General features: G+C 40.4%; 1 protein-coding gene across 4 annotated transcripts in view; it reads right to left on the minus strand.

Moving 5' to 3' along the window:
* Nucleotides 1-207: 207 nt before the first annotated feature.
* MBTPS2 (membrane bound transcription factor peptidase, site 2) overlaps nucleotides 208-19,761 on the minus strand; it is a 48,516-nt gene continuing 28,962 nt past the window's right edge. For 2 of the 4 annotated variants that reach the window (XM_005281531.4, XM_024106900.3), the window contains exons 8-11: nucleotides 17,095-17,189; nucleotides 14,662-14,857; nucleotides 9,593-9,668; nucleotides 4,716-9,124 (exon numbers count right to left, since the gene is read on the minus strand). In XM_005281531.4, coding sequence (XP_005281588.1) covers nucleotides 8,902-9,124; nucleotides 9,593-9,668; nucleotides 14,662-14,857; nucleotides 17,095-17,189 — 590 coding nt within the window. In that variant the 3' untranslated portion in view covers nucleotides 4,716-8,901. Of the gene's footprint in view, nucleotides 372-4,715; nucleotides 9,125-9,592; nucleotides 9,669-10,462; nucleotides 10,551-14,661; nucleotides 14,858-17,094; nucleotides 17,190-19,761 lie in introns of those variants that run through there. The other 2 variants (XR_010596143.1, XM_065579566.1) reach the window with 2 other exon arrangements.

Raw genomic sequence — 19,761 nt, forward strand, 5'->3', positions numbered from 1 at the left:
GTCTAGTGTCTGGGTGTTGAATCCAGGACTGGAATGCCTAAGGAGGCTGCATTTCTGACTTCTTGTTAGCCAGTGTGGTGAGACAGAAGTTTACTTTTGTTTCTAGTTTGGTATATCTTATGGAAGAATAACCACCAGTTTTGGGGTTTGTCTGCCCTATTTCTCAGCAGTTTGTCTTTAATTTGTTATTCTCAGTTGTGACCCACTGAGGCAGGGTGACACCATTATAAAATACCCCCCATCTTACTAATTTAGACAGGGCCTGCGAGGTCATTCTCTGCTACTTACCGACCTGGGTGCAGATAGTTGGGAGGTCAAGTCTCCTGCTGGTGCAACTTGAATAGACCAACCTGCAATACTTCCATCATGTGCTAAAAGAAAGTCAAAGCTTAGCTTTAAAAAAAAAATTGCAAAGACATGAGGCCCAAATCCTCCCAGTCCACCTTTTTAAGTCGTCATCAGAAAAAGGAAACTAGACAGCAGGTGCTTAGATGAACTAGCACTTTAAATGATACCTGGTACTGCAGTTCATGCTTCTAATATGGAACCTTCCGACAGAGGTCTGTGAGTTATGGTCAGAGTACATATGTATACAATCAAGCAACATATATAAATACAAAAGAAGGTGAGAGGGACTAAGTCACACCAAAACCAATGCAAACAATTTCAGATGATAAAGATATCAGTAAACCCAAAGGAAAAGATTAAGGACAAACGGAAAGGATATTGTAGCCATCTGTTCTCAGCACTGTCCAAATGACACAGAAACATTGATGACTGAACCAGCAATTAAGATTAAATTTTGGAAAAAGCAATTGCAGAGGATCAAATTTCACAAAGCAAGACACCAGAAGCATTTAATCAGAATTCTAGGCAAATGAATGCCTAATTGTTAAGGTCATGCATTATAATTTCAGGAATGCTCTAGGCCCCCCATCCAAAAAAGTCCCTCAAAGCAAAGCACCACAATACATAACTGATTGGAGATGACAACAACCACCACCTCTCCCCACCACCCTTCCTGGGCCTGGCTGATTGTGTTGTTGCTTATATCAGTTTCTCTCAACTGAATGCAGTGGAGTTGCTCCGGATTTATACCATGGCAAGATCAGAAGCAGACTTAAAGAGCGCCTTTCTCTGTGGGGGTAACAAAACCACACAACATTCTCCTGGGGCATTTTTATGCAAAACTTTGACCTTCACACACACTATTGTATTTTAAATCACTTTTTGGAAACTAGCATGCTATGCTGTATATAACAATTCCCATATAAACCAAGACAAGGATTTTCCAAGAAGCTTAAACCAGTTGGGCATCCAAGTCCCACTGACTTTCAGTCAGAATCAGGAATCTAACTCTTTGGAACCATTTGGAAATCTCAGCTCAAATAAAGATGTGTGAGGATTAAAAATTAAAATGTGCAGATTATAAATGGATATTTATATATAACTAATAGGTTAAATAGGAATGTGAGTACAAATAGACACAAAAATCTAATACAGATGCTGGGGAACACTTATTTTTGGTGGTGCAGACACGGTTGCATGGTCGGGATAGAATTAACATAACCCCTATTACATAAACTAATGGCTAACATGGCTGCATTGACACATCACTTGTTTCAGGATTGATTACATTCAGAAAGAACATGTATTTATTTGTGACTATAACGTTTGGAAAAAGCACTAATCGTCAGGACATGTGGGTTTTATAGCATTGGTTTTACATTAGATTACAGAACACACAGAATATAGAACTATATATGTCAGTGACAATACAGGGTAAAATCGTCAAAAGCACTGGAGCCTTAGGAATAGGATAAGTCTACACTGCAGGCACAAAGTCTCAGAGCCGGGGTCAGATGACTCAGGCTTGTAGGGCTTGAGCTGCAAGGCTAAAAATTGTGATGTAGATGTTCGGGTCTGGGCTCTGAGACCCTGTGATGGGGGAGATCTCAGAGCTCAGGCTCCAGACCTAGTTGGAAGGTCTACTCTGCAATTTTTAGCTCCACAGTCCCAAGTCCTGCAAGCCTGAGTCAATTGACCCAGGCTCTCAGACTAGGGGCCACGGGATTATTACTGCAGCAAAGAAATGCCTTAAGTCCCACTGACTACCGATGATATTTAGGCTTGTAAGCACCTGTCACTTTTGAAAATGGCATTCAGAGCCTAAGTCTTTTAGGTGCTTATCTACGATCTTGAGTGTAACACAGGAATACCACAGATGCCCTCTCAATATGCTACTGGACAGAAGATTGTGCCCCCATCCTATCACGCACAATCCAGGGCGATCTGTACATTCATGGGCTCTAGGCTGGATTTCTACAACTTGTATGTGGGAATGAAGTCACACCCCCTGAAAAATCTGACTGGTATAAAAAGGAGCAGCCTGTCTGCTTAGTAACAAAGGTTGCGGTCAGCACATCACCCAGTCCTCAGAGTACAGTTCAACGTTCTAGTGTTCAAAGCCCTTCACATAATTGGCTCAAACTAAGCAAGTTCACCTCTCCCTCCATGACTATATATCCCACATCAAGTTCACTCCATTAGAGCAAGAGAATGGTCAACCAATTTAGAGATGCTCATGAGTCCAGGAGACAAGAACTTTCATAGGAACTGAACCCAGATTATGGAACGGACTCCTACAAGAGATGAGAATAACCACAGGACTCATCACTTTCAGAAATAAATGCAAAACTCATTTGCAATTTAGCTTCCCCCCAGTAAATTCCTCTCTCTCTCTCTCTCTCACACACATACACACTCTCCTATGCGCAGACATACAACACCATGAATCAAGGTACTTCTGCTAAAGATGAAAGAGAGGGGGATTGTTGTTATGATAGATGTGAGTCCTTGGAAAAGTATGGAAACTCCAAAAGACTTTTATACTGAGATGTGCCAGGTATGTATGTTACATGTATCTTTGTGAGTTAGGGATTGTATTCTGCCTCCATGGATGAGAGTTACAGGCCTTCCTGCAGGAACTAAAATCAGTAGTGGGTAATTACTGCAAATTCCAGGATTAGTAAACAGCTCTGGAAAAGTACTATCCCCTGGGGAAATTGCATATACTGGTTCACACTGGGGTCAAGAAACACAGCAGACAAAGAATGGCCTTTTTTATAAAATGGGGAGGCTGAACTGTCTCCGGGACCCTCACTGGATCCTCAAATTGACATGAGACTGTGACCAAGAGGGCAAACCTTGCTGGAAAGGTTTGAAGGACTGGAAATCTGCCAGGGTCTCTGTGTGGAAGATGGGTGGCACCCAATAAATTTAGCATGCACGTATAATACTTTTGTCCTAAATAAATGTAATGTGTTTTGTAAAAGCTGGCTGGTCACTGGTAACTCTGTCAGGGCCCCTGGGAGACAGAACAGCAAACACTGGACTAAGGTCACATCTGATGGGATAAACACAGTGAACTTCAGGGAGACTGCAAGCCTACATTCCTGGTCTAAAGAGAGAGGTACAAATTCATAAAAAGATGAGGGATGAAGACCTGAGACCTAAAGGGGCAACCACAGAGGGGGCAAAAGGTAGTTTACCCTGGAACTGAGACAACTATTAGGAGATGCTCGAATACTATGTTGATGGTGGGAGCCATGTAAATACCTAGGTAGCTAATAGCAAATCACTTTAAGAATATGGAAAACTACTTTTAATCTGATTTGAACAGTTAATACATTAAATTTTTCTAACTTTAGAAAACATATACCCATAACACATTTGCGACAAATAAGGCATTACACACTTTCAGTCTGCTTTCAAATATAAAATGTGTTAACCATTAAACAACACATTTATTTGCAATTAACATTCATTTATCACAAGTAGAAAACAGTACTTATTGTTTGGTTGATGAAGTAGTGGGGAAAAACATACACAATACATAATTCAAATACAAAAATACCCCATACATTTGTTAGTCTGCTTGATTTGAACATCTTCAGAGTGTATCATTTTCCTAAACACGATGATGGTGGGAACAACTGATCTAGAAATCTGACATTCCACTACTGTCAGTATAAAAAAAAACAGAATATGTAAAGAGAAAACTAACATTTTAAAAACAGTACAAATTCTACTTATGGGCTTCAGGTAAGGACATTTTGTGCATCTTGAAACCTTAACAGAAGCCATACAAAAATCAGAGGGGAATAAAACAACAGCTTTGTAAAGAAACCATTGGATTTCTGATGTGATTATTTGGAAATCTCTTCTATACTGTCACCAAACTGCTGCCCAAAATTTCTCCAAGTGTTCGTGAAAGTTAGTCATAGTATATTGCTGGGGGGAAAAAAATAGTGAACATCTAGAACTAGGCAATATCCAAATGAATCCCACCAAATAAATTGTGGCTTCCCAAATAATTTTTTAGTATTTGATCTATGACAATATATCAAGGAAACAATGTTTAAAAAGTGTCTGATTTGACAAAGGACAGAAAACAGGAGCATTCTCTGAAGTGTTAGTTACAAAACTGTTTTTAAATTCCATGCCAGCGTAAACGACATGGGTGGAACTGTATATCCAGATCCTGGCTATTGTCCCAGCACTGTAAAAGGCCCAAAAAACTCCCACTAACTAGGCAGTGAAGGGAAATCCTGGGAATAGCCAAGTCTATGCCACCCATTCTCTATCCAATGTTATGGGTGTGGCCAGTGCACTGGTAATTCCTGACAGGAGTAATGATTCCCATACTGTCTTAGTTTTATATTTTTTCTAGTCTTTATTAGCATATGGTGTATGCCACAACGTGGTCCAAATGATTTTGTTTAAGTAATGTGAGTTTATGTATCATCATACGGGAAGTATAGGACACAGGATGTAAAATAACTGCCAGTATTAGATCTACCTGAGTGAAACCCAACTGTATTACTCACAAGGGGCAGAAAAAAGCTGAGGCAATTAGTTTGAATTCACATAAATAAAACTTTACACATATTTATTCTGTATTTGATTTATATACCAACTTATAAATTTAGAATTTTAAAAGTTATAATTTTAGAATTCCAAAGAAAGCCAGTCATTTCATACACATGTGAGATTACAGATTTAAGTTACCTGTAAACAAGCGAGTGTGTGCATGTGCTCACGTACACACAAACACAGAATAAACATTAGCATTGCAAAATACTATTGCTTGGGTGAATTTTTTTTTTTTTTTTGACAGTGAGTGAAACATAATCAGTTGTTTCATTATTATTTAAAAGGGTGAGCAAGTAGATTTTGTGCCTGAGCTGGTAAATTTTAATGACCTTTTTGCAAGGCTGATATACAACTTTCCTAGAGAAACCCATCTCCATTAACTCAAAAGGAAGTGTGCCAGTTTTATTTTCTAACATACTGTAAAGCATTTAAGACTTTGCAATTAAGAAATTACCAGTAGAGATGAAACACCAAAGAATTGTATCAGAATATACTACAGATATGATTAATTGATATAAAAATGTGATACTCCATATTAAAAAAAACCAAATACACTAAACCCAAATTGCAGTAATGATCAGTAACAAGTATACAGTTATGCCGGTTTTCAATTAAGAGCTACCTACAACGTTTCTGAACATTAGACAGTACTTCTTCCATCTGATACAGATTTTTAAACAGAAGAATATAAGTTAATAGTGGTACCCAGCCAAAATCCAACTTATTTTTTCCTTTACACTCCTCGGTTCAATGTATCCTATAAATATATTGCTGCAATCTATTTTAGAGGAGCAACTGCCTTTTAATCAGTGCACTGAAATATAGAGAAAACACAAATAGAAGATTTCATTTTCATTTTAGCTTTTCATGTCAGTGAAACATTAAAGGAAGAATCAATGTGAAATTCCTTTATGCAATACAAATTACCTAAAAGTTTAAAAAAAACCCACCCAGCTGTCATGGGGGAGGGATAGCTCAGCGGTTTGCGCATTGGCCTGTTAAACCCGGGGTTATGAGTTCAAATCTTGAGGGGGCCACTTGGGGATTTGGGGCAAAATCAGTACTTGGTCCTGCTAGTGAAGGCAGGGGGCTGGACTTGATGACCTTTCAAGGTCCCTTCCAGTTCTAAGAGACGGGATATCGCCATTAATTAAAAAAAAAAAAAAAGTTATCCCAGTCCATTTTCTTTGAACTGCATTCTTTCCCAGGAAACAAACAAAACACAAAAATCCAATGAGAGCAACATGTACAGTCAAAATAGCACTTTTCCTTTATAGTAATTTACTTGCCAGGAGAGAATTATATGACAATGAGGCTGAACCAGTCTGAGTAGCTATTTGTTTAGGGGCCAGTTCAAGCTGGGTACTACCATAGTGCACAAATAGTCCCACTCTATCTTAGCTTTTAAGCAAAGCTCCCCATTGATTTCAGTATCAATGGCTGTAGGCGCTACTTCAAGGCACATAAACTCATACTTAAATCTATCCCTATTCAGCAAAACTTAGACTTCAGTGAAATTAAGTATGTGCAAAGTTAAGTAAATGCTTAAGTCCTTTCCTAAACAGAGATGGGCTTGAGCATGTACTTAAGTGCTTTGATGAACTGGGGATTTAAAAGATGATGGCACAATCTGGCCCACTGAAAGTAATGGGGCTTTTTACAGAATAACGTATTACTCCATGTGAGTTAGGGCTTGTCTACTCGGCCCGGCAAAGCACGCCAGAGGGCTGTGATTTGTAAAGCGCACTAACAGGCTGCACTCCCCCTGCCCCATGTAAACCCTGCCGGCGCACTCTAAAAGGTCTCAAGAAGACTAAGTTAACGTGAAGGTACCTTTTGGAGAGCACCAGTAGGGTCTATCCAGGACAATAAGATTGCAACATCACTTATTTAGTGATGCTAAATAGAGCACTTCACAAATCACACCCTTTGCCACGCTGTACACAGACAAGCCTAAAGGGTGGCAGAATTGATTCTTTCATAAACACTAACCACAGCAAAATTAATTGAATGTATTTTCTTTTAAAGTAAATGTAAAGGTGACACATTAAGTGACCAATTAATTTTAAAGCAGCAGGACTCAATTCATCAGCATATTAGCAGAACAGTTAGAGTAGACTTGCAGCTGGTTACTGGAGAGCACTTTTTTTCTCTCTCTCCTTTTTCCACACACTCAGACGAGTACTGTGCCTGCACAGATTGTCACACAAATATCTGCAGTGAGGATAAATATTAATGTACAAAATATTATATTTAAAACTTTACCCAAAGAATATTTTTGAAGCTGCCATAATGGCATTAATGATTATATGTGAGAAGAAAACAGTACTGCAACTCGAATACATACAAAGTGATCATCTGATTTTAAACTACTGAAGATGGTTCCATTAAATAAGAAATTTGATCAGTTCTACTGAGTTAGGGTCAATGCCAAAACAATATGCGTCAGAAGACAGACCAGAGAAAAATGCAAGAGGTAAATTCAAAATATATGTGCCTAAGACATGTCAAGCAAACTAACAAAAAGCCAAGTAAATGAACATGTTCTTTCAACCTGTGCATTATTGCTCACATTATCTAAGGAGAATATATTTTTCATAGCAATCCATTTGTGTTCCACATTTCTACACTGAGAAAATAAAGTAACATATCAATGGTCAAATACAGGATACCACAGTTATCAGGGCATGCATGCAGCACTGGGAATAGGACTCAATCTTCAATTAAAATTACAGAGGCTTCTATCACTTGGCCCTTGTACATTTTGGAAGACAAAGCTACATGCCAACATAGTTCACCATATTCTTTTTTCTGCTCAGTTATGACCCAAGACCAAGATCAACTAAACATCTTTGATTAAAATGAATACTGATAAAGGAAAGTAACTCTTTTAGGAAGAGACAAACACCAATGAGGTACTGTATATCAATGCTACTGCATACATGGCTACAGAGGATGTACATTCAGAAACAAGTTTGGTTGTTAAATACAAACAGGTATAACATTTAACTTTCTGAATCACACACACACACACACACACACACACACACACTTAACCTTACCACTCACTTCTGAATAAATCTGCATAGTATTATTCCAGGAATCACGATTCTTATTGGGAGACCAGAACTTCAAATTATTTTCAAGCTAGTGCTGATGCACAAAATAGTATCTTCAAAAATATTCTCAGTGGTGCACAATATTGCACACTTAATGTTTTTAAGGAACACAGACAACATATGGGTGGGTTTTGTCATTCTTCCACATACCCATTTCTCAACTGACATTGGCATCATTGAAATTGACATTTCATCTACTTTGGGAGGACAACATGCTTCCAGTCTGATCAGCCAGCTGGAAGAGAAGGGTACTAAAGCATAGGATGACTCGCTCCTCACGAACACATGGCAATAATTTACTTGGCCTCGCACCAATATAAATAAAAAAGAGCCCAGACTTCAGTTTTTCAGGTTCCAAATTGGTACACCACCAAATTTAAAAAAAGCCAACAACCCAAATCTGCACTGCTTGAGCAGAGCCAATGCAGAGCATCTCATATTTATTCAAATTATAAAACAGAGCTCAAGTAGGATTTCCCCCCCGCAGTATACAAGACTTCAATGTCACATATATTCCTTCATTTTGGAATCTAAATTCACCAAGCCTGAGTCTTTTTCTTGTAAAATTGTTTCAGTGTAATTTCTCCAGAATGATCACAGTGCTTTGAAAACAATATTAAAAGAGAAGAGTTCTTATTCTTTCAACTTTTCCATTAATTATCTGCACAAGATTTTGCAGAGTTAAATTAACATACAACTCCAATCACCAATCTTTCTTCCAATGGAATTTTAAGGAAGTTATTTCTATCTCAGACAGAGCAAGTTTTACAAGGCAATGGATTTCATTACTTTGTGTGTACTTGGAGAATTCATGGAAGTAATCAGATGCAGAAATGTATCCAATGTACTATCGGGCTGTCACCATCCAAAGTCCCAGTGCCACATTGGCAGCCAAAAGTGCACTGCCAGCAAGCAAGATTAAAAAGCCAACAAGCTCTCTGTTTTGTTTCTCTACAATCAGTGAAGCAAGAGTGGCTTCCAGGAAAGAGTTTAATATCCATTGACCATCCAGTGCAAAGCAGGGTACTGCATTGATAACTGCCAAGGCTCCTGACAGTGAAATTAGATATCTGGTTGAGATTAGCTAAGGAACAAAACAGAAGAATATAGGACTGTAAGAATGGCCACATGGGTCAGACCAATGGTCCATCTAGCCCAGTATCCTGTTTTCCAACTGTGGCCGATGCCAGGTGCTTCAGATGGAATGAACAGAACAAGGCAATTATTATTCTCATCAGAGCTCTAAAAACTTACCCTCAAGAGTTAAAAAAAAAAAAAAAAAAAAGAGTAACCAAAATTATTCTTATAAACATCAGGAAGCAAGGAGCTTCATTCTGAGTTAGGCATGTGGGCAAATAATCAGTTTGGGAATGGGTCAGAGCTCATGTCCTAAAGATATGCTTCAGAACTGCTGTCCAGCACACCAAAGTAGAAGCAGCCCTGTTTAAAACTAGTAATGATATCCACCTGAAATTTTGCTGGATCAGCAAACCGCAAACAATTTGTTTGTTGTTCTATGAGAGCATTTCAAAGGATACTTGCACATTGTCTCTATCACCACAGGCAGATCTATGCTTAGAAAGTTATGTCGTGGTACAAAACTGCTGAGGCTCACTGAAACAAAAAGAAAATGAAAAAGCAATAAAACTGCAAATGAAACCAAACGGCAATTCAAGGGACACAGCATAATTAGTTTCAGATTAGCAGTGTTTAATGGCAGATCTGATTTTTATTTGTTTTCCACACTTCTTACAGGATGAAGAACTATCCCAAATACAAATTTTTTTTTAAAAAAACCGCACTGGCACAATCACTTAATTATCTCTTAGTCAGATGCAGTCATCGTGATGGTAGGAAAAAATCAACACGCCACTTTACACAATTAGTACTTTATACTATGCATGTAACATCAAATCTAAAGCACATTACATGCTTTCAGACACATCACAACTGAACCTTTGTACACCTAAAGAACATGTTGTGTAGTTTAAGCCCTGATTTGAGTAACCTTATAATGACTATTACAGCAAGAATGGAAGTTAAAGTTGTGTTAAAATTTCCATTCTAACCACGCCCCTTGTTTTTAGGTCAGGTCTGCATTAGAAATTTTTGCTAGAATCATATCGGTAAGGGGTGCTGTTCTTTATGAAACTTTTAGCAAAAATCTCTAGTGTACATGTACTTTAATCGGCCAAAAATGTCCCGTAGTCAGTTTTGCTTAGTTTATTTGGGAAATTGGCATAAAGTATACTGGCAAAAGAACTCTTTAAGATGCCTCTCAAATAGGAGCGGTGTTGCCAACAAATGCTAGATATTCCAGCAAACTGTTTCTTGTGCAGACTTGACCTCCATCATTTATACCTTTCTCAAACTTTCACTTTTCATTCTGGGCAGGCAATGTAAGTCACCTGGGGTGCTAAGGAGCGATGAGGAGTTCTCAGTCATTAGGCAAGTGTCTCTTGATGGTTGTCTCCATTGCCTTCAACATTTGGGTTTCTTTGAAATTGTGGAAGTTTTGTAAAGAAAACATGATTGATTGATTGACTGATTTAGTATTAGCTGGATTCCACTGAAACTCACTTTGAACCTTAACTCTATTTTAGCATAGTTGAAAAGATTTTTCTGTGAGTGCACACACCAAAATTTTGAACTGAACTTGTGTATAAGCAAAGATGCCATGCTCCAATAGATCCCATGAAGCAAAAGCAAGCCCACAGGAGAGAGGTGTGTGAGGTATGAGGTGTTATACATAGGCAGGCTATAGAGATAGCAGGTGGTAGAGGGAGATGGGGAAGGTTTATCTATTGCAAAATTTGGAGTTTTGTATCTAAACAATTTTACACTAACATGGAGAAAAGATGCCTGTTTCCTGAATTCACACCTCCTATAGTCCCCTGTATGTCCTCTGCTTTTCATAGTTCTTCACCCTCTTCCATGTCTTCCCACCTCCTTGCCTTGTGCATGCACTCCGCCCTCTCTCTCCTTGTATACTCCCCACCCATGCCCAACCCTGATCGCCTGCACTTTATCATCCATGCCATCTCTCCATTCCATGCCCCCCTGGCTCCTTAAACCTCTTCCATGTCCTTCCTTCCCTGCCCCCACGGTTCTCTGTACCCCTTTATAGCCAATCACTGTCTTGCCCCCTCCGAGAAACTCCTCCCACATTCTGAGACTGGAAAGCATAACTCCATGCACCCACTCAATATGCCCCACAATCCTCAAGCACCAGACCCTGCCCCACCCTTCCAGACTCCCACCCCACACATTTCCCCTCAGTTGCCTAACCCGCAATTCATGATGATCTACCTCCAGGTCCACCCAACAGCTGCTGCAGTATATCCTAGAGTAGGGGTAGTCAACAGGCAGACTGCTGGTCAAATCTGGACCACAGGACGCTTTTGAACGGACTCCAAAATCTTTTTAATTTACTTATCATCATCATTATTATTTTTTATTATTTTATCTGGAGTCTGGACCCTGATTATACCTTGACCAAGAAATTTGGACCTTGACAAAAACAATAATTAACTATCCCTGTCCTAGAGTTAGCAAAAGCACCATATATATTATAAATGGTAACGTTTATATGCAAAATTACTCCTTACATATGAAATAACTCCTTATGTTTTTAATCCTCCCATAACACCCTTCATGACATTAAAATGCGCCTCTTCTTAGTGAGACCAACAAAATAAGTTTGGGGTTTGCAGGCAAAATCACTTCAAACACATGAGCCAAAAAAGACAAATGCTCAAAAAGCAAACAATGAACGTATCTAAAATACCGTCACTTAAAAACTTCTTTTCCGACTTTATCAAATATCCCTGAAAAAAGTCCAACCAGGGCTGAGATGGGATATGTGAGATTTAAGAGGGAATTGGTACTTTTAAGGACATAGTCAAGGCCGACTCTACCATTTTTGCCACCCTAAGCAAAAAAAAAAAAAAAAAAGCTGCCCGAACTGCCGAAGGGGAAAAAAAAAGAAAAAGCTGCCCGGACTGTGCCACCCCAAGAATGGACGGAATGCCGCCCCCTAGCATGTGCTGCCCCAGAGCAGGCCCTGATTATAGTAGTTTATAAGAAGAAACTAGCCTCCCATTCAAAGGGAAAATCCAGGTTATAACTGGAAGCTAGTTTCAATCTCACCTCTGGAGTAAGTATTGCTGCTCTGTACTTCAAGACTATCATGACAATAACATTAATGCAAGTAGAAAACAATGAAAAAAAATCACAAGATGTTTATCTAGAGCTGTATAAAAATAAACGGTAGAAATTTAAACAATGTTATTGGAGAATAAGAAAGATTGTTTATTCACAGATTACTGTAACGCAGACACAAAAGGTGGAAGGATTAAATACAAGGCTACTCTGAAAAATGACTATGTAAAAGTGTCACCTTCTTATTTAGCACATCTGCTCCCTGTGAATATTAAGAGCCACATTGGCTTATTTTATTGACAAATGAGGGATGTTTTTAAATACTTTTAATGCTTATTTTAAAATGTATACAGCCAAGAGTGAGAGTGGGACCATTCTCCTGCATCATCACTTATGCACAGCCCCACTGAAGGCAATAGGGCATCTGCATGCTGCACAATGCAGGATTTGGGCGCTGGTTTACATTATCTTGATACTGGTGCTGATATGGTAGAGGGAAAGACCACTATTTGACTCAGACTCTAAGCTGAGTTTGCAGTAATGGCTATTAAAGAAAAAAGCATCTTTTTACTTGCAAACTGAGCTCATTTGAGAAGGGAATCATTGAGACACAGTAAACCATTCAACCTCAATTCTGTTTTCATAAAGTAACTTTTCAGCTCAGCTCAGCAGAACTACACTTTAAGGTCACAAGTGCAGCAGCAATTTAGTAATTTCCTGATCATTTCTTTCTTGAGTGCTTGACAATAAAAAGCAGTTTTTTGGTGGAAATCCTAGTCTAGTGGGAAATGTCCACTAAAATTCCATTACTCCATCAGCAAGGTATTGCAAAATACAACAGAACAATACCAGCTGCTTGAAGAATACCTACAGTGTTGCGTGTTTTTCAGTTAGAAAGCCAAGAAAGGGGGCTTAAAATAATTATCACACACTATTCTTAGAGCTCTGGTGCACACTGAACAAAATATCAGCAAACATAAAATTAAATGTCAATGCTTCCCAGGTGGAAAAAAGACAAAAAATAACACAAAAAGACATTATATTCTGGACTTTCAGGATATACTGCAAACAGTAAAAAATAGAATACAATAAAAATCAAATTTTAAAAGTACTCAAAAATATCTGCACCAAACAACCTCTCCTCCCAGCCAAATTCCAGCCGAAAAAGATAAAGGCTGCCATCTTTATGAAAGAATCATTGTTTACACAGGGCCTGATTTTACCATTTGTTACTCAAACTCAACAGTACATAACTCCAGCCCTGATTCAGGAGAGCACTTGAGCTCATGCTTTAGACTACCCTTAGTTAGGAAACCACTTTAACACATGCTTCAATTCCTTCTGAATAAGAACACTCTTCTAAAAGGGGTCTTCATAAGGAAACCCGCTGTTTCAATGGGACCTCTCAGAGAGGGCTAGATAGTGACTTCAGGCACAGCCCTGCCAAGGGGCAGTGCACACTGTACCACCCAAGAGTAGTCCTGCGAGGCACTGTGAATCTGACACAAACCTTGGAGGCACAATTCCTCCCCGGCTTTCTCCTTGCTCCTGGAGAGGGGGCATAACTTACTACTTGTCTAAACCAGCCTCAAATCACTACCTACCCCATGCTGGCTCGGCTATTCTGGCCAGCGAGGGGGCTCTGGAGCAAAGGGTCTGCCCATTCTCCACTCACCTGCTCGTAACAGGTAATAAACTTGCTCCCATGTGCCTGGACCCACGACCTGAATAGCCTGCATAGGAGTGAGTCAGAATCTAGCCCAGAGTAAGGAAGTACCTAACATGAGTAAAGGTGCAGAATTTGGCCAATGTTGTTTACAGACTGATTAGGTTCGATAACATAGGGCTAGGTTTGGATACTCTTTACTCGTGATGAATAGTAACTTAATCTATTAGTTGTCTCATTTACTTTAATAGGACTTCTTGTTAAGTAAAAAACTACTCAACATGAGTAAGGGTAGCAAAACCAAGCCCTGATATATTTACAAGGAAGACGTCATGTGGACTTGTAGCAACATTTGGGTACTGGGCAAGGTTTAAAGGGACAATTGTGTATGTTCCAATCCAGGGGTTCCCTAAAGGCTTTTGAAGAGTGCTAGAGCCTTGAGCAGGTCACACATTGGACAATGCACAAATTGGACCTGCTAGGACATGTGAGATCTGTTGAAGTGTCCCGTTCACGCTTTTTTTGAATAAGCAGTCACCTAATAGATTGTTTCGATTACAATTATACCTCTTTGCATGGTGCGCATTTCACTTTTATTCCTAATTACTCCAGCATCTCCACTGGCTGTAACTAGGAAAGAAACAATAGAATGGAGCTAGGAATGGATTCTGCACAAATGAAGCAAACTGGCAAGCCCTCCAATACCTTATTCAAGCAGTCTGCCAAAGCTAACCATGCCATAACCCTCTTCATTTAAATGCTCTCATAAATAATACAAACCTGTATACTGAAGATGCATTGGGTGTCCTACAAACAACATGTCAACGTTGGGTGGATGTTTCACTCGGATTAGTCTCGTCTGATTTTCTAAAGAAGGTGTCACACACAAACTTGGAACAAAATCCTTCTGGCAATCCATGTTGGTTCGACAGACTTGGCTGGCCTCAATAGCTTTTCGTGCTGGCAGACAGGCATACTGCAAAGGACATTTTAAATAATTATCAAATTTAGGGTATTTTACAATAGATCATAAACATACTGTTCTGCGTGTTTCTTTTTAAAACAGAAGCAGTTGATTCGATTTCATCGATTTGAAGCCAGGATATGAAGAATATTGTTCTGATCCTTTTGTATATCCTCGCATGCCCTGCAGATCTCCTATACACTAACGTAGAGGTGCGAACATATTCAGACTGGCATTCTACCATTAAGGCATAGGGGCATTTGTGTGTGCATATTAAAAGCAGGATTAGTATAAACATGTACATTAGCTGAAAATTTAAATATAGGAGGGACAGGATGGTTCAAGCAGGTCCACAGGAAATACACATCACCCTACTACAGCATTGAGCTAAAGTCTGTCTATGGGGTTTGGGTTTTTATAGCCATGGTATCTGCAAATTAAAGCTTTTGTTAAAAGAAAAATCCTAAAATCTAATATGCCGGGCACTTTTGATGGCTAAGTTTTAGATCATTCTGAACTGAAGCAGCCAATGCAATGGTGCGTTCCTGAGTCTGCCTACCATACACACTCCTTCTGCAGTTTGAGAGACCACGATCTTCTCTCCCACTCGCCACAGGACAGGGAGAGGGCAGTGGAACCCAGGAGGAAATGGAATCTTTTCTCCTCACCCCCTCCTAGAGGCTTACGGTGGTTTGCTTCTTGTTCCTCAGGGCAGGCTGGGGAACAGTTCATCCTCTCTGTCCCTGCTCAAGGAAGGGAGGCTGTCAGAGGGTTTCAGCCAACAGCCACACTGCCAGTAGAGGGCCTGCACACATGGCAGTGTCTGTCTCTCCCCATTAACTGGGAATCTAGGCTCCTCCCCATGCCAGTCTCTATCATGCTGGATGGGAAAAAGCATTCAGAAGTCCCCTGCTGTTGCTGTGTAGTTCTGCAAGTAGCAGTTTAAAAAACTGCTCAGGCAGCTGAGCAGCCATCTTAGACCCCTTGCACATCAAAAGCCTGAAAAAGTGTCCCCCTTAACAGCAGCCAAGAACCTCCAAGTGCTAGAAGTGAATGACTTATCTGAACCCAGTGCAGGTCGGGGCTGTTACAGCTGATGGCTATTTGGTGTCCAAGACGAAATGAACTGATGGGTTATGTCCAATTCGTAGTGGACAGGTATCCGCACAAAAAATATCACTGGAACTGGTAGCTTCACGTCACGGGGATCAAATGGATCTGGGGAATGAGCTCCTCTCTGTTTCTTGAGGTGGTGACTCCAGGTCAGGTCTGGGGAACACTGGCAGAGCACTATTGTTACCTGCGCTTTCCTGTGGATCCTGAATGAACTGCTGAATTTGCTCCACCACTCTCAATGTGGCAACTTTCAAAACACTTACTTTTTCAACAGGGCTCCTATATTTTAATAGAGAGACGTGTAAAATCCCCCAGCGGCACTTAACATTTTCCCATATTCTACAAGATGATTAAGTCAGAGGAGGAGGAGGAAAACGGGGGTTTCAGCCAACTGCCACTAGCAGTACAGGGTGCCAGGTGCTGAACACTCTGGGTTTTGATCCACTACAGCCCTTGCTTAACTTTAGGCATGTGTGCAGACCGCTGACTTCAGCTGTTTAATGCTGAGCATGTATTCCAATGCTTTGCTGCTTCAGGGCCTAAAGTGCTCAGACCTGGCAGCAGCGAGCTCACGTTGAACAATTCCCCCTTGCTCTTGAGAGCTGCTGTTGGTCTCTTGTTCGCATGTATTTACTCACAACTGTTGTGCCTTCAAAGTATAAAATGTGGATGTGTATAAGCAAAGTAAGAAAGAATGGTCCCCTGGCTAAAGACATGTGACCAGGAGGATTGGGATCTGATTCTACCTCTACAACACATTCCTTGTGTGACCTTAGACAAGTGGTTCTCAACCCACAGCCCGCTTGCAGCCCAATCAGCACACAGCTGCAGCCCATGTGATATCCTGAGGGTCATACAGGTAAGCATATATATTGTGTGGATGTGGCCCACAATGGCAATTAGGCTGAGAACCACTGCCTTAGGCAAATCACACAACCATACAGTCTCTCAGTTTCCTCAGCTGGAAAATAGGGATATGAATGTTTGCCTACCTCTTAGGGATGTTGTGAAACTTAGCTAATTAATATTTGTCAAGTGCTTTGAGATGCTCAGCTAGAAGGTGCTACACACTGCACTGTATAATTATGTGCACATTTGTGATACCTATCTGAATATCAGCTAAAGTAACTTACCAGGTGGCTGTCCAAGTTATTGCTGTATGAAAAGCAAACATCGGTGAGGCTGCTGTTACTACAACATTCAACAGTGCCATCAAGTCTTCTGTAGACTACAGAGGAAAACAACCAGCTAAATTTTAGACAAGCAGAGAATGACAGATTCATAATAAATCACAAAAATACATACGTCTCTGAATAAAATCAAACAATCCTTTCTGTCGCCTGCTGAATTATAATGAATTAGTTTAATTCAGAGATCCTGATTTGGATGTCAGCGATAGTTGTAAATGAGTTTCTTCATCCTAAGAACATCACCAGACTGCAGCCATCTCCCCAACAGGCTGATCTCATCACCTGAATACAGAGACTACTGCAATTTTTTGAACACTGTTACAAAATAGTTTGATTTGTTGCCTGCAGCTGGCACCAACGGTGAGCAGAGAGATTCTGCTGCCTGCTGTTGCATTCCCTTCACTGGCTGTGGGAATGACCCAACTTCGAAGTATAGTTTTTAAAACATTAAAAGCTTTTAATGGACTGGGACCCTGACAGCTCTCTGAGGCCCCTGTTCAGCTAAAAGTGTGTTTTTAAATTGATTTAGTTAAACTAGTGCAAAATCCTGTGAGGACAATCGTAATTTGATTTCAAATGGACTTAGTGATGCAAACTAAGGCTAGGTCTACACTACCGGGGGGGGGGAGGGGGTCGACCTAAGATACACAACTTCAGCTACATGAATAGCGTAGCTGAAGTTGCGTATTTTAGGTCAACTTACCTGGCTGTGAGGACAGCGGCGAGTCGACCGCTTCCGCGCCGCCGTCGACTCCGCTTCCGCCTCTTGCTGCAGTGGATTTCTGGAGTCGACGGCAGAGCCATCGGGGATCAATTTTATCGCGTCTTCACTAGATGCGATAAGTTGATCCCCAATAGATCGATTGCTACCCGCCGATCCGGCGGGTAATGAAGACGTGCCCTAAATGGATACCAGCCAGTTTTAACTAATGCAACAGTGCCCATGTAAAAAGTTGCACCAGTTTAACTAAATTAGGTTTTTAAACCAGTGCAACTTCTATATGCAGACAAGGCTTAACCTGCCTGCATCCTATATACCATTGTACCCTCTGAGGTCCAACAGCACAGAGTTTTGGAGCTTGGGGCTTGCAGGTGCAGAAGTGTTTTTCTTCACTGTAGCCTTAGGACTAGGCAATGACATACTTTTGATGTGTGGATGATTGTGGAATTAGCTCCTTTACAAAATACATTTTAAATTGTTTTTATTTCAGAAGGCCTTTGGCACACTGATTTCTTTATGGCTTTACACCTGTTTTAGTTGTTTATTCTGTATTTGTCTTATTGTAAAGTGCCTAGTGTCCATTTGCAATATAGGCTTATTATAAATACAACATATTTACAGAAAGGACGCTGAGATGTGAACTGTTGAGATTTTGACAAACGACAGCTACTGCAGTTTGAATAACTGAGTTCATTTCATTTCAAAGGAATGACTATCACTGCTGGAGGCTCACCACTAAGAAATGCAGACAGACTCGTCTGATGGGGTGGTGGCAAGGACCGTAGGCGGTTAACACAATACACCACTGGGTTTAGAATCAACTCTGGGACTTCAGTCCAAATGGGAATACGAGGGTGACAAAATATGCAGTTTTATTACCTTTGCCTCTGAAATTACACTCCTGTGGACAGCAGGGATCTTCTTGTATTTATGTTTGGTAGGCTGGGATCTGGAAACACCGCAGCATTGCTTCTCCCTTACCCTCCCAATCCAACTAAGGGCATGTGGCAAGGCTGCCCTAACCTCCTTCGGAGAGTGACTCAAACGATTAGTTTGTCTAAATGCTTGGGATCTAACCTCTGGCATCGTTTGGAGATATCAGTTTCAGATTTACATAATAGGAAAAGAGATTAATAGATTATAAAGACAGAAGGGACCACTGGGACCAGAATTAGCACTCTGAATGTCACATGAAGAGCAGTACACATCAAAAACACATGTGCACAAGCATTTGAGCTGGCCTGGCGTCCTGTTTACTTCCAAGTATAATGCAAAAAAGGTTGGTAACAATCTTTGAAGCTCAAATGGTCTAGAACCTGGTTATCTGACAGACTGCCAACCTCTCTCTACTGAGTTAGGGCAGTTAAGAATGACTGCAAGGTGACTGCTGTCCAGTCAAAGTTAAAACAAACTTCCCAAGGTTGGTGTGGGAGGATTTGTTCAGCTGAGGACGCTCTCTGGAATTCAGTCCCCATCACAGTTTGCTTGAACCAAACCCTAAAAAGTTCCTGGGCATCATGCAAGACATGGTTTAGTCTGTGTTTAGTTTAGTTTAGCTTGATTTTTAATTTTTTGTTTTACTTAGATTTTGCTTGTTGTCCTAGTTTTACTTAATCTATATTCTTCATTAAGGGCCAAGCTCTTATAGTAAAAGGCACTGTAATGTATGAACAAAACCAGAAAGGGATAGCAGACTAATCTCTAGATCAGTGGTCACCAACCAGTCAATCGCGATCAACTGGTCATCCTGATGACTCTCCCAGTTGATTGTGATCTCTGTCTGATAAAAGTCTGGTGGTGTAGCAGGGTGGCTGCTAAGGCAAGATCCCTGCCTGCCCTGGCCCCATGCCGCTCCAGGAAGTGGCCAGCATGACCCCGCGGGTGGGGAG

Source organism: Chrysemys picta, chromosome 1 (assembly GCF_011386835.1).
Source record: "Chrysemys picta bellii isolate R12L10 chromosome 1, ASM1138683v2, whole genome shotgun sequence".
In the NCBI taxonomy this organism is placed as follows: Eukaryota; Metazoa; Chordata; order Testudines; family Emydidae; genus Chrysemys; species Chrysemys picta.